General features: G+C 38.8%; 1 protein-coding gene across 2 annotated transcripts in view; it reads right to left on the reverse strand.

Annotated features, from left to right (window-relative positions):
* Positions 1–15560, reverse strand: part of CRMP1 (collapsin response mediator protein 1) — a 61515-nt gene that overhangs the window by 6063 nt on the left and 39892 nt on the right. For both annotated transcript variants that reach the window (XM_075569612.1, XM_075569621.1), the window contains exons 4-10: positions 14117–14281; positions 11290–11351; positions 8454–8534; positions 6847–6915; positions 5515–5635; positions 2937–3093; positions 866–1007 (exon numbers count right to left, since the gene is read on the reverse strand). In XM_075569612.1, the coding sequence (XP_075425727.1) occupies positions 866–1007; positions 2937–3093; positions 5515–5635; positions 6847–6915; positions 8454–8534; positions 11290–11351; positions 14117–14281 (797 nt within the window). The remainder of the gene's footprint in view (positions 1–865; positions 1008–2936; positions 3094–5514; positions 5636–6846; positions 6916–8453; positions 8535–11289; positions 11352–14116; positions 14282–15560) is intronic.

Consider the following 15560-nt stretch of genomic DNA (forward strand, 5'->3'; position numbering starts at 1 on the left):
GGTTTTATCACAAAGTAGAAAATTTAATCTAGCATAAATCCAACGTTTCGGCTGCACACAGGCAAGGTGAGCCACCTTGACAAAGGCTGCCTGTGTGCAGCCGAAACGTTGGATTTATGCTGGATTAAATTTTCTACTTTGTGATAAGACCGTGTGCCTGGACTACTCTCTTTACCCTAACATCCAGTAACCACACTGGCCCACCTTGGAAAACAGTTTATTGATGGCAGTGGCATGTAGTTTATATTTATTAATGCCGTTGTCTGCAGTTTATTTCCTTATAAATGTTTTTTTTTTTAAATGTGATTAAAATGCCAAAGTTAAAGGTGCAAAGCCTGTTACCATGGTGGAGCCCCGAGCAGCGAGAACCCCAATGAGCACAGAATTTGTTGTTCTGACAAAAATATCAAATAATGCTAGTATTATGGTAAAAATATGATGTGAAAATTTGAAACACTGATTTATTACAGCTCAACTTCGTTATAAAGCGATCCATTACAACGCGAATACGCTTATTAAGCGATGCAACCGTGGCTCACAATTTTCGTATTTATGAATACATTACAACACGATTATTGGTATCTTAAATGCTTTATTGTACAATGCATACAATTGTCCGTTATTTCTAACGCGATCCGCTTATAACACGACGTGATTCTTTGGACCCAAAGCACAGCGTTATAAGGGGGTTGAGCTGTACTTTGATTCTGAACAATTAGGTGAGTAGTCTCAAATAACTTTTAAGTAAGCTAGACTGCCCTGTAATGTACAGTGTATCGAAATGAATAAATGACCTACAGTATATAGAAATCTCACAAGTGATTTCAGTCAGCCATCAAGGATTACAACTGATGGGAAATCTTACCACAGCTTTGTCCCAAACAATAGTCATCCTTTCCTCAATTCCATTGACTCCTTCTGGAATGAGAGTAAAATTATCCTTTCCTATAGCTTTCTGGGCAGTGCTATAAGAGCAGTGTCCGCTTCCTGTAACCTGCAGATCTCCACTGAAAAAAGTTAAAACAATATTGTTGGTTAAGTGTAAAGTACTTGTGTCTTCTTTAAAACATATCTAATCTTGTTCTACCCTCAAAGATTGACTTAACTTACACAATAGTAATAACGTTTTCATCATTGTTTGTCTCAGGAGATACAGTATAGACTCATCATAATGAAAGGTTTTGCATTACTTCAATTAGTTTAACATCTGTGTTCTATTTAGATGTAGCCAAAAGAAAAAAAAAAGAAATCCCTTTCGAATGCACTCACAGTGAGGTATGGTAAATAAGATACAATAAAACCTTTTATTGGTAAGTATTAAAAATAGTGAAAATAGGATTGGTGTTAATAAAGCCACGGCCAATCCCAGTGAACAACACACTTATTATAAACATATACTATTACAATTGTATAGCAGTATATACATTGCTGACCCTAGTATGGAGCATATATTAGTATTCAATGAAGTCTCCTGGAGATGATCTAGTAACTAAAGTGCATAGACCTGGTAATATATACTTATATAGGTCTATGGACCTCCATTAATGCAATTAGTACTGAAACTCCAGGGTGATAAATTCAGACCTGGAGCACTAGATCTCTTTAAAGGAGATAAACCAAAAAGGTTACAAGCAAAATAATGATCTTAAAAAACTGCATTTAAAACATGTACAGCGTATCCACAGTCTAAATAGTATTAGCTGTGAGGTCCCCAATGACCAGTTATTGGCTTTAGTTTATCAGCACATTAAATGTTTGCGATAAAGAGTGCTACTCAAAGTGCGTATAGAATGAACTCCTGAATGAGAAACACAATGTGAGCATATATATGCCTCAATCACCCAGAAGATAGAAGCGTTTATGCAACAAGACGCGTATCTCTAATTGACACACTCTCTTCCGGTAGTGGCAGATCTGTGCCGCAAACACAGCTGAGAGCAGACAAATCAGGTGTATATCCAACCTGGAGGCAAGGCCGCATCAAATTGTAGCCTCAGTATATATCCTCTCTCCTTCACATTATAGATCTGTCACTTACCAAAGTGACATTATTACACTGAGCTGTCTAATATCGCAGCCGTGTAATTGGTATCTATAACTGGTACAATGGTTACCGGTAGTGGTAGTGTAGGATATCTGTGTCTGATTAAAAAGTTGGATAAATGCTGCAAGCGTAGCTAAGAACAGGCGCAGCTAAGAACAGGCGCAGCTAAGAACAGGCGCAGCTAAGAACAGGCGCAGCTAAGAACAGGCGCAGCTAAGAACAGGCACACCAACTGTGTGTTTAAGCCTGGAGGCGCGGTTATATTGTCCGCATCAAGTTATTGCCTCGTTCGAACATAGAGAGTTATATATGTTTCTCTTCTCTCCTTCAAGTGACAAATCTGCCGCTTCCCGGAGTGACGTCATTACGCTCTACCACCTCTTTACCCATTTCTATTTAGATTTACGAATGATATTGTGCAATAGCTATTGTTGAGCAAGGTAAATGTATACATGCAAGGATAACGGGACAGAATTACCAAGCAGTCTTCTGCAAAAAGGCACCTTCCAGTACTGGAGTGACACACTACAGCCTATTCAATGCAATGGGCTGCATGGCATCCTCCGGCCCTGGCGTCTTATGGCAGAAGACCGCTACGTAAATAAGAGACACAATCCTTTGCATCAGGCAGCATCTCTTCCATGTAAATGATGCAGAAAACATCAACCAAATATATGTCTATGGATCAGCATTGATTAAGATCCACCCATGTATCTTTAAAATGATCTATCCAGCAACCATCATGGAAAGATTCATGTGCTTAAAATTAACAGGGACCTTCTCGTTCTAAGGGTTAAAAAAAGAGCACATTAACATGTTCAGAAGAAAGGAAAGGAGAGGACATAATTAAAGAGCGCAGTGCACACAGATGGCTCTATTAGTGTAAACCTACCATGCTAACAGGGAGTTCAGGTAATCTGGTGTCGTGGGGTCAGGGCTGAGAGGAGGGGAGGTGACAAAAGCTGCAGCTTTTGCCCAGTTTTTGCTCCAGTAGTGGGTACCATCCGTTCCTAAACTTGCAGTAATTGGCTCTCCAAAAACCAAGGACCCTTTTATTAAAAAAAAAAGTAAAAAGATTTGTAAGAGATGCTGTTAGAAATCATTAGCGTGACATAATGGGGGTGATTTATCAAAGCCTCTCTGCTCCAAAAATACTGCACCACATCTCTCAATCAAGAAAATCCCTTCGGTTTCAATGGGACTGGGTTTTCCTTAATAAATATGGTGCTTCTTTGCCTCAGTTTTCCAGCAGGGAGACTTTGACAAATAACACCAAATGTTGATAACCTCTTTAGTACCAGAAATGCGTTGGGCACTTAAGGGATTAAAGTATGATACATATTTGTAACAGTAATAGTCTGCTGTGTTCCACCTATCATGCATTATGCCACTTGAGATGTTATTTTCTCTTATTTACTTATATCAGGGGTTTCAAGCTGTGTTATGCTGGGTTTCGGTGGGAGGGGAAGGTTACCGATGTTTCCCCCCCAACAAAATGTGTTAATGCTGGATATTTTACTTGACAAGACTCAATCTTCTTATGTTTTGCTATATTTATTCATCTCATTAAGGTTCTTAAATGTTGTACTGCAATGGTATATGTTATATATATAATATACAAAGATTTTAATTTATTTAACAATACAACCACAATAATAATTTAATAGCGCCACATCAATTTTATTTTTTGCACATATATTAAGTGGGTAGAGGCACTGCAAAGTCACACATTTGTAAGGGGTGCCACATAGTTACAATACATTTTTAAATTCTTGATTTATTTTTTTAAAATAAAAGGACATTATTTCCAGAGCTGAAAAAAGGGTATTTTTGTATCAATGTAAGAAAAGGTTTGCTTTCATGCACTATAAAACATACAGAACTCCTACAAGCTCATATTGAACCCCCAAAATACCCACAACATATATTAGTGTTAGGGACCCTTGAAACGTGGTCTGCCGTGCAGTTGGCTCAAGGGCTTACAACAATTTGGCCAAAATGTTAAACTAAAAGACCATTTTATTTATTAGTTATTTATACATGTATATTTAGGCACTGTACCGTATATAAGTTTTTCTGAATGTGCACTGAGCTTTGTCTGTGTTTTATGTTATGTCTCTGGTTTTAAATATATATATTGCCATGCTCAGTAGCACTCCTCTGTGAAACTTATATGCTTATACATATGTTGTGAGTATTTTGGGGATTCAATATGAGCTTGTAGAAGTTCTGTATGTTTTATAATTCTTGTTCAGCTAGTCTTAGCTGATTGGAGGGTGGCAACCTCCTACCTAATTGAAGCTCACTCCCTCCCACATTTAAATGGTTAAAAGCTCACTCCGTAGCATCTCCCACTCTCAGGGGAACTTGCCTGCTTACAATGTGATTGTGACAAATCTATTACAGAGTGCTTTTCCTGGTAATGTACAGGTTAATAAAACTTTTGCAACTAATATTGACAGATTTATTATAAATCATTCTTCCTGGCAATGCACAGATTATTAAGAATCTATATTAGTGTTAGGGACCCTTGAAACGTGGTCTGCCGTGCAGTTGGCTCAAGGGCTTACAACAATTTGGCCAAAATGTTAAACTAAAAGACCATTTTATTTATTAGTTATTTATACATGTATATTTAGGCACTGTACCGTGTATAAGTTTTTCTGGATGTGCACTGAGCTTTGTCTGTGTTTTATGTTATGTCTCTGGTTTTAAATATTTCATGCACTATGCTAGTTTTAACTCCCATTGTGACAAATGTAACAAGTCTATTTGTCACCTTTTCAACATTCACTGACTGTATATTGTTGGCAAGAAAGTTATACACCATCTTAGACCAAGTGGATTTTTTGGAGCAAAGACAATGGAAAATGATGCACCGAGATGCATAATTTGATATATCCCATTATAATATGATAGTTAGACAATTCCCACACGCAAGCTGTTCATCAACAACCAGTGTAACAATATACTTCAATACTTTGTCACAATGATAAAAATGTTCCTCTTTGCTCCAGCTTCACTCCCACGATTGCCTTGATACATAAACCCCCATGTGATCTGTTCAAGTGACTATTACAGTCAGTCAATGTCATTGGAAGAGAGGCCACAGAACGCGGCAAAGTGTGCATTTAAGTTAGAAAAAAAATTATAATCTTCCTTGTAATATTGTTTTAAAGCAGCAATTCCTGGTAATCGATTCCTTTGCTCTTTTGTATTACCTGATCCGAAGGATTCCCCAAAGCCAACCTATCGTCCCCTCAACCTTTGGGGATCCCCAATTCACTAGATATTTGTTCTTTTTACCACTGGGCAACAATACTGGAGGGCCCTGGAGGTCAGAGGACCATGTATGGTCTCAGCACAATTCCACAGCGCAATCATGTGTTGGTAGTAGCTGGCATAATGCAGTCCTAATAATGTACACTTTGTTCAAATCTGCGGATATCAGAGTTAAATGAACATCACACCTTTCTTCCTAGCTTGTGCAATTATATCGGCAGCACTCTTGCTCATCACTTTGGTTATGTACACGGGACAATTGATTCGACTTGCTAAAGTGATTGCACGGAAAACAGCTTCGGCTTCAAGCTGGAAGAAGAAAACACATTCACAGAAACCATTCGCTAATTGGGGAAATATGCTGCATTTCAATCAGTCAGATTAAGTCTTTCACATAAAAAGAATTGGATAGTACCAGTAATAGGAGTTTAAATAGAGTTAACATAATAATGGTAACAAAATATATAACCTTCTTTTCTTTCCATTGTTGTCAATGAAACCTATTCTTAGCATGTGTATATTTTGGGCTGTCAATAAATCAACTTAATATTAAACCCAGTAACCTAAATATTTTATAGCTTCTAACAAAATAAAAAGACATCAAACATGAACATTGAATGGTTTTGACAAAAATGTTATATATACACATTAATAATATCATATATATTCTGCAGTTTTACATCCTCTGATATTTAACTAAAACAGGTTGCTACATTACATAACTTCACAAATGGCCAGCCTTATGTGAGATGCATTGAACATGTTTAGCAGGTGTAAAGTGTATTTAATGGAAGAAAAGACAGAACATGTAGGAGCTCACAACTTCTCCTCTAACTGTGGATCCAAAGTTATGTTGATCCACAGGAACACAAAGACACGCCTGATAAGGCTTCACTATGAAATTAAATATTTGACTGTAAGCTCCCAGTACAAATGACCAGTGACGTTGTTATTTCTACCGGCAAATTGTTTTATTTATATTAAAGGAGCAGTTCCCTCCAAGGTTTTTTTCTTTTCTTCTTAAAAGTGGGACGCAGTTAATTTCAGCTCCGGAGACTCCTGCTTCCCACCCAGGCTTTGTTCCATCATACAGTGCAGTGCTTAACAGTAAATATTGAGATGTTGGTGTGGGAATGGAAATGAGCACAGTAGCCATGCTATTTTTGTGCTCCCAAATTTCATCTACAGTAGTTGTTATCTATAGCTCAGAGCTTCCAACTCCAGTCTTCAAGACAACTCCCCCCTCCCCCCCAAACAGGTCCTATTTTCAGGATATCCCTGCTTCAGCACGTGTCCCAATCAGTCCCTGCATCAGCTTCGACTGCGCCACTGATTGAGCCACCTGTGCTGAAGCTGGGATATCCTTAAAACCTGACCTGTTGTGGGGGCTTGAGAACTGGAGTTGAGAAGACCTATTATAGCCTATTGCTCCAAGCAACTTGTATAAAAAGGTGAAGAGCCAATAAACTCCCAAGGAAGTTTTTGTCTGTAAAATACACTAGTAAATAAATGCACATTACCTCCTCAGGTCTGCTGAGAGCATGTCCCTCTGGTCCAGTTATTCCCATTTCCAATATCCGTTTTTGTTCCTATTCATAACAGAAATGCTCAATGCTTGTCATATTTATACAGTATTTGTGAAACAAAATTACCTTGCATAATTTTTTTTTCTTCTAGATCATTAATAAATAAGGACAATCAGTAAAAATAAACAAAATAAAACAAACATTTAGGGAATGCACTTATTCAAGCTGAACTATATAAATATTATCCAAATTATATTATTACTAGCTGGAAGTAACCGGTGTTACTCGGGAATTCTAAGAAACCAAAAGAAACTGAGATTTATAAATGGATAATTTAATAATCTTGATTCTTAATGAAAAAAAAAATATTTGTATTTTTATTAAAATGCTGTTTGGTAAACTATATTTTTGGTTTTTCCAACAGGTGCAAAAAATACAAATTTGTTGTCATATGTGATGTCATCAGTGTATGCTGACATCACCACAACATGTGGGGCGGAGTTAAGGTTGTGATTTGGTTCATTTTTAGCAATGGAAACATTGTAGTATAATTCATGGCTTCTACAAAAAATGCCATCCAGTAATATTTATATTTGGACTGAAGTCATTGCATTATTATGGCTTAATTGTAAAGCGCCAACTTATTCTGCAGCGCGGTACAATGGGGGAGATTAGATAATTACATAAACAGAGTTACATGCAAATAAGGATAAACCTGCACAGACAGATGCAGAGAGGTAATGAGGTCGCTGCTCGTGAGAGTTACATATAGAGGGGATAAGGGGCAATGTTGAAACAAAAGGTAAAGTGGCTGCTCATTGAGGGATGGAGTATGGTCCAGCCGCACAGCTGGTACCAATAGGGTTAGCATGCTCGTTTCTAATACTGTGTCCTCTCATTGGGCTCAGAAAGACCAGAATCGGGGCCGGTGCAAGGGTATTCGGCACCTTAGGTGAACCTCCAGCCCTGCACCCCCTCCCACACCTCCTCTCCCATTCCCTCACTCCTCAATCAACCCCCCTCCCCAATCACTCCCCCTCCTCCTCAATTACCTCCTTCTCTTCCTTTCACCTCCCTCTTTCTCCTCTTCCTCTCTCATCCCCCTCCTTCTCCTTTTTATCTCTCACCTACTCCTTCTCTTCTCTCACCCCCCACTCCTCAATCAACCCCCTTCCCCAATCACCGCCTCCTCTTTCCCTTCCTCTCACCCCCATCTTTCTCCCCTTCCGCTATCATCCCCCTCCTTGTCATCTTCCTTCTCAACCCCTCCTTCTCCTCTCACCCCTCCTTCTCTTCTTCTCTCACCCTCCTCTTCCTCTCTCACCCCTCTGCCTCCTCTCACCCACCTTCTCCTCCTCCACTCACAACGCCACCCGACTTCCTCCTCCTCTGTCCTCTTCTACAGCTGCCGCCCACCGTCCTCCTGCTCCGCTGCCACCACCCCCATCCCCAATGTGTGCCACCCTGGTGACCGCCTAAGTCGCATAGTGGTAGCACTGGCCCTGACCAGAACCATTCCACATTTGCCATTTTTATTTATTTTCTGAAATGAATTATTTATTTACATAGTATATCAAAAATAAAAGTTTAAAACCCCTCACCTGAGCTATTACATCTCCATTCTCAGCATGGACCAGGATTACAGCACCGAGTCCCTTGAGAAAAGTAAATATTTCATACAGCTAGAATAAGAAATTAAACCAGAAAGTGTTAAACAAAAGAAAGTTTACAGAATACATAGCAATCGACATTATACTGTTATAATAAATTGCTGCTTTACTTTGTCAGCATGTTTTTACATAGGCTCACAGTACATACGAAGTTACATATACGTCAACACCAAATGGTGTCTGAAGAGTTAAATACCTGTATTTATTTGTAATATTTTAATATAGGCTGGCGGTAACTTTAGGCAATATGTTGATAAATGTATTTTACAATGTGGGAATGGTAATAACTTGTTACACTGACTCCTGGCAAATGGTTGCATTTTTTTCTTTCACTGAAATGTATACATTTTGTGAAGGATCGCAAATGTCCTAAACATGGTAATTTTAAAGCTTTTTATGTTATGAATGCTGCATAAATCAGTCACTTTAGAAATGAATCTTTAATATGCTTTGAATGTTTGATTTGTAATGTAATTTGAGGGGAAAAATGTGTAACTTTAAACTTTTTGAAGAAGTTGGTGTTTTTTTGTTTGTGAGCGTGAAAGTTCAACTTAAACTTCCGAACAAGCTTCAAAGTTCACATAGTTCAGATTTTGAACCTGCAAACCTGCCCATTTTTAACAATTGTATTTGTTTATTTTTTTTAACGCTACTACTTTATCCATTTTTTAACCAAATATGTCAATTGAAAATACAATGTGTGTATCCATTTTTCTATTATTTATATAGCGCTGATCATGTACACAGCACTTTACAGACATCGTATGTCAAATATAATCACTGGGAGCAAAGAGTCCTTGCCCCCTACAATCTAAGTGGTATTGAAGTAGATTTAGGCAGAGCTTATAGTGTGTGTGATGGCGCTTGCATACGCCAAGCACATATTGCAGGATCTCTTAGAGGCTGCTCCTAGTGTGCGCACGACAGAGCACGATGGCGCAACCGCGTTTTGAAAAGACAAAGAATTTGTCTTTTCAAGCGGCTGCCGCTTCACGTGAGCGGTTCAGCCAATCACGGTGAACCAGCCCCGTGACATCATAGCCACACCTCCGCCATGCCCACCCCCCACCTGAATCAGTATGAGCAGAGATCGCTTGAGCGTGAGGCACGCGCCACACCTTGAGCTCAAGCAAACAGTTTTATCTCAGCCTTATAGACACTGTAGGAGTTCATGTAAGTGTATTCATTAATGCAGAATGTGTTATAGGCAAGGAAGCGCAGCTGGTGTGTGTTTGTCAGGAGAGTCTATTACAGAGCTTCCTCAAACTGGTCATGAAGGTGGCAAGCAGTGAGAGCAATGAAATTCCAATGGTAGGGAGCAGTGCGTGAGAATGGTATCAGGCATGAAAGGGCAGTGGCGATAACTGAAACAAGAATAACGGCAATCATCAAAATGCAAGTGGTGGGCAGGCCAAGTGATTTTAGGAGGAAGAAGGCAGAGACGTCTTGAACACAGAGACGCAATTCCAACAGCAGAGTATTGAAAGACCCGCAACGGAGAAGCAGGGAGGCCAGGTGATAGAAGGTTGCATTAGTCAAGGTGAGAGAGAATGAGGGCACACAGAGTTCATGCATTACAGTTTTAGAGGTAAACTGAAGGAGAAAAGGACAGATATTAGCAATGTTGTGAAGGAGGAATCGGCATGATTTATAAAGAGTGATTATGTGTGATTAGGGAGGAAGCATTGAAAAATAAAGACTGTACCTAAGCAATATGTTTGAAAGAGTGGATAGAATGTAGTGTTAATGACTGCTAAAAAAAATAGTCAACAAGGTCTGACTTAGAAGAAAGAGTAAAAGTTGCTCATACAGGTATTAGGTTTCTAGAGAAGAATGGGCACCCAGGAGGACATTGCCAATACACAGTCCTAAACTTGGAAGTACATTCCCTGTATAAGGTTTGGGTGTTAGTATATTTCTGTGTCGTTAGCATATATGTAACAGCCAAAAGCAAAGAGAGCGACTAAGGCCAGCTAGTAAGTGTATGCAAAGTGAGAGAGGGGGGTAACTTACAAAAACAAATCCCTGAGGTACACCAAAATATAGCACAACATCTGCAGAACATGAGTTTGTTCAAAGACAGTGAATGAATAATGAGAAAGGTCAGAGGACAAAACGGAGACTGCATCGTCATGGATGCAAGAGATTGGAGAATATGAAGCAGAAGACGGTGGTTGATAATATGAAACGCAGTAGGCTAGATAGAGTGAAGGGCGGACAAAATATAACCCATTATTCTAAACTGAGCAATGTGGGTCCCTCAATTAAGTTTCATATCTTGTCATTTTTAAACCAGGAAAGTTTACAGAACATCAGATCTGTCCAGGATCTTTCATGTGAAGAAAAGTTAAAATATGTCCAGAAAAATAAATACCACTGTAACCATTCATTTTAAGAATGTGCAACACTCCCACATTTGCAAGCTCAGGCACACTTGGAAAATGGTGCACTTTATCTTGATAAATTTATTCCAAAAGGTACAATTGTTTTATTATTCAATTTGTTTAAAATTTGGTGACAAAAACTGAATTGAGTTATTAAATAAACTACCACCGTTTTGTAGCCACTAAATTTGGGTAAATAACCCCTCATTAAATAGAATACTCAAATTCCCCTGATAGATAGCCTCTTAGGAAAAACATCTATATAAATGACAATTGATCCCGTTGAATATCAATGTATTTTTTAATTAAATGAAAAAACCTAAATCACAGATGCTCACTTACAAATGGAAAAAGATCTTTAAAATTAAAACGAGGAGAAATACCTCATTATCCGACATTTGGTACAGATCTTTGTAGGCCATGTACACCTGGAAAGAATTGACACCTGTTCCAAAAGAAAAGAAAAAAGTGTCCTCACTAGCAGATTAAGAAATTACATTACAGAGTTGCCTAGTTTGAATAGTCTTAAACATAAATATGTATAATAGGGTAATTAGGACATGTTTGACCAAACCATTGATTTTAGTGGGATTTTTGCTTTGATTCATATGTTGCAGATGTTTTGCCCCAGAATTACACCACTTTTGCCCCGATACATATGCCCCTGTGACTTTGTATTGGTAATGAAAACTTTGTAATGTTTCTTAATACAAAAATTCATAAAAATAGTAATATAGTGTCAAAAGCCACATCACTGAAACCCTGCTTGACAGGAAGCAGCTGGACTAACTATATAAACTTAGGGCCAGATGCACCAAGCTCTGTTAGCTTATTTAACCGAAATTAACATGGGGTTAATTATAACGTCTTTGCACTAAAAGAATTTAACCTAATTACAAGCCAGTGCTGCTCCTTAAATAGTATATGGTTATTTTCTTTCTGGCCGTCAGTGGTAATGATATGCAAAAGAGATATTCCCCCTAACATATCCACTGAAGGCCATTCAGGTTAGCACAAGGATTTAACCTGATGTTATTTAGGGGGAGGAGGGAAGGTGGAGGTTGGGAAGAGAGATACCTCCCTCCAAATAACATGGAGAAACACCTGTGCTCAAATAGAAGCACACCGTAGATACCTGCTAATGGAATATACAAAATATACTTAAATGAATCACATCTCACACAAGAGTTCCATAAGCTATACCGACCTTGTAAGGGGGTACTAGTGGCAGGCCCAAAAGGATCAGAACCCACAACCGCTGCTTTCAGGGCAGTAGCTCTAGCATTGAACTATCTCAGATGCTGGGTAGCTGCACCATCACAGCATACCTTAGAGGTCTACTGCTCATGCCTGTAGCTTATCAAACTCGGGGACACTTTCCTAGCTTCCTGGAAGAGCAGACCACTTTCACTTCCTGGTTGCCAGTTAAATGGGCTTTGTGCACAAAAAGGAGCACACATGTGATACCTGGGTGGTATGCTAATAGGATGTGCAAAGTATAGAAAGGAAGTCAGGGAGAGTTTTCACTACAAGTCTTATCTGCTACAGGTACAGTATGAGCAGTAGACCTCTATAGTATTCTGTGACAGTGGAGCTATCCAGCATCTGAGAGAGATTCATGCTAGAGCTGCTGCCCTGTAGAGCGAGAGGCAAGTACCAAAAAATGCAAATAAGAGCAGCAAGTAAATAACAAAAGGCAAAGGGAAACCTTGCCCCAAAGCGCTAAGTGTGACGATATGGGCAATGAGGCTCTTATAATATAGGTGAAGCCCAGCTATTGCCCTATCGTCTGGATGACTATTGCCCAGTACACACATCCTATTGTGGCTCATCTGAACAAATATAGTAGGTGAATGAATATGTGTAAACCTTTATTTTCTGTCAAAGCAGAAATCACAAGCGAGTTCAAGTATATTAGACAGTATGAACGAAGATGATATCCAAACTAGAGTCGAAGAGTCCAGTTAGTACTTACAGTTCTTCATTATTTTGAGGATACACATTTCGACAGGCAGAGAAAAGAAATCGGCGTCTGTAAGGCGGTTTCTATTTTTCTTTATTTTAATATCGTGGCAGAAATCAGTCACTTTTTTTTTTTTAACTTGTACTAAAAATAGTGGCCACATTTATATTCTCTCACAAAATAAATATTTCTTATATTTTCTCATTTAAATTCATTACCAATATTCGTTGATGGAAGCAAACTTCAGAATTCAATTATTTGCAATCAGTTTAACAGTTTCATGCTTGCCGACCAGCATCACTGATATAGGAGTTAAGTAGGCATTGGAAAACCAGTCAAATAATGTAACTTTGTAACAAATATTTCTTCTGTATACTGTATAACACAGAAAACGCTCTGTGCGAAAAATTTCTGCTAAAAACATCTATTACCAACTTTGTGTTCCTGACATTACTGCTGATTATCTGACAATAAATAGCAGAAAGTCAGGCTACAGGATTCTCCAAGATAACTGGGAGTGGCCCAGCAGATACTATACTATAGATGGAGGATTATTTAACTTGATTTTGCGCTCAAGGAGAATGCAGCTGAACAGAGCCTGATCGCGGCCAGATTGGATGCCCAAAAACTCAGTACACTAATTTCCCATAAGGATTAACGCAGTTGAGGTCACTGCTTCTGACTGGGACTCCCGCTGCGTTAAGAGAGCCCAGAGAGAAGCGGTCCCTCTCTCCCCGCACATTATATGAAATAAAGATGAATCATGCTACATCTGTATTGTGTCTTTAAAAGATAAAAAGAGGGTAGCTACATACCTATTCCAGTTATTATGAAACAAGTGACTCCTACTGATCTTAATAGATCTGTTCATCAGGACAGAAGAATAATGAAGTTCTATATGGGGGTTACAATCTCATGGTCAACAGCGACATCTACAGGACTTTGTTTGCTTGCTGACACGGTGAGCAATATTGCTGACATGTCACGGGAGTTGTTTATCAAATATCGACCTGATTGGCTGGGACAGTTCTTAGGGTGTGGGTGTGGTGTGCAAAGGAAACTTTAAAAAAAAAACCATAGCAAACAGATTGCAGCATAACCTGTAATATCTGTTAGCTGAATAAATCATCATTTATTGGACTACCTTATTTGAGAATTGTTGCATCAAGTTATTTCAACCTCCCATAAAATACATATTATTAAATAAAACAAAAAACCTGCAAATGTATTAGTATATTGTTGCTAACCTTTGTCTTGGATGAGCATGTCCAGTTCCTCTCGGATTCCGTCGTACCAGTTAGTGATATCCACATGAAGAGAGTAATCGCAGCAGGATTTGGTATCAGCTACCTCATGCCACTTTTCAAAAGAGGTCAAGAGATTCGATCCAGGATCAGGAACGACGTGGTCAACTAAACATAGAGACGTTTATTTCAAGAATTCTGCTTTATACTTTTCAAAGCTTAAACAAAATATATTCACTGGTGTGATTTTGTTTTTATTAACAGTCAGTGGGTGGATTTGATCATCTTTACATAACAGTTTATATAACTAATAGCAATGAAGCAGATATTACAAAGCATACAGATTGTCAGTCATTGGACTATCTTTAGTACGGCTGTCAAAACTCACCTTATCTCCAATCTGCACAAAGTATACAAAGATAACACAATTTTAGATCTTAAAGTTGACATCATGCGCAGAAAAAAAATGAAAGCTTCATTCTATTCGTGCAAAATTGGTTCACATGGTCATATGTGACCCAATTAACCCCTTCACCAAACGCCTCCTTTTCTCCCATTTAACCTCCAAGTTTGTGCTTCATATCCACCTGAAGACAATGATGTAAAAGGTGCAGCAACCCCCACGGCTAAAACTAACTAATGGCGTTGATATATTGATATATTGCAGGTGAAAAATGTAGGGGATTACTCTAAAAAAAAAAAAAAATTTTTTTTAAACAAAAAAGACGCAGATGTATTTTAAAATGATTTGTTTGAAGATAGTTTGTAAACATGGTAAGCTGAGTGTTTAGCTGCTCCCTTTTTTGCGAGATACGTTTTCACAAGCCACAATCTGCTCACCTTTCCACATGCACAATGCCCTCCCTTTCTCAAGCAAAGGGAACAGGCTAAGGTTTGAAGAGACACTTAACTGGTTCTGATGAAAAGAAAAATAGTATCCATTTCTGGAGAAACCAGTGTCACAATAATACAGTACTATTAAAAATGTTCAGTGTTTTAGTAGTATAGTACACAAAGGGTTCAAGTTCATTGGAATTAAGGTGGCATTTTAAAAGTGCCTGGTTTTCCCTCTGGCTCATGGATCTTATCAGAAGTCGAATCTGGCCAGTATTAATGGGCCCACTTTATTGAGTAGCAGAGAAGGTGACAGTCACTATTCATGCTCAGGTCTTTACTACAAATAAAGATATCTTGAATCTGATATGATGGGCCCCAAGGGGGTGATTGAAGGGTGTTGTCTGCCAGTGGGGGGTAGAGAAAGCTTCTCATTATAGCCCATAATCACAGACTACATGGTTGCTGGAACCCTGAGGGTGTGATTGACTGGTGTTGTCCGAGACAGCGAAGAGAGAGCATCCAATTACAGTCCATCATCACAGACCAGACTGTCACAGGGGACCCAGAGGGGGTGATTGTCTGAGGTTGTACCGAAGTGGGGAGCAGAGAG

The sequence above is a fragment of the Ascaphus truei genome, chromosome 1 (assembly GCF_040206685.1).
Source record: "Ascaphus truei isolate aAscTru1 chromosome 1, aAscTru1.hap1, whole genome shotgun sequence".
In the NCBI taxonomy this organism is placed as follows: Eukaryota; Metazoa; Chordata; class Amphibia; order Anura; family Ascaphidae; genus Ascaphus; species Ascaphus truei.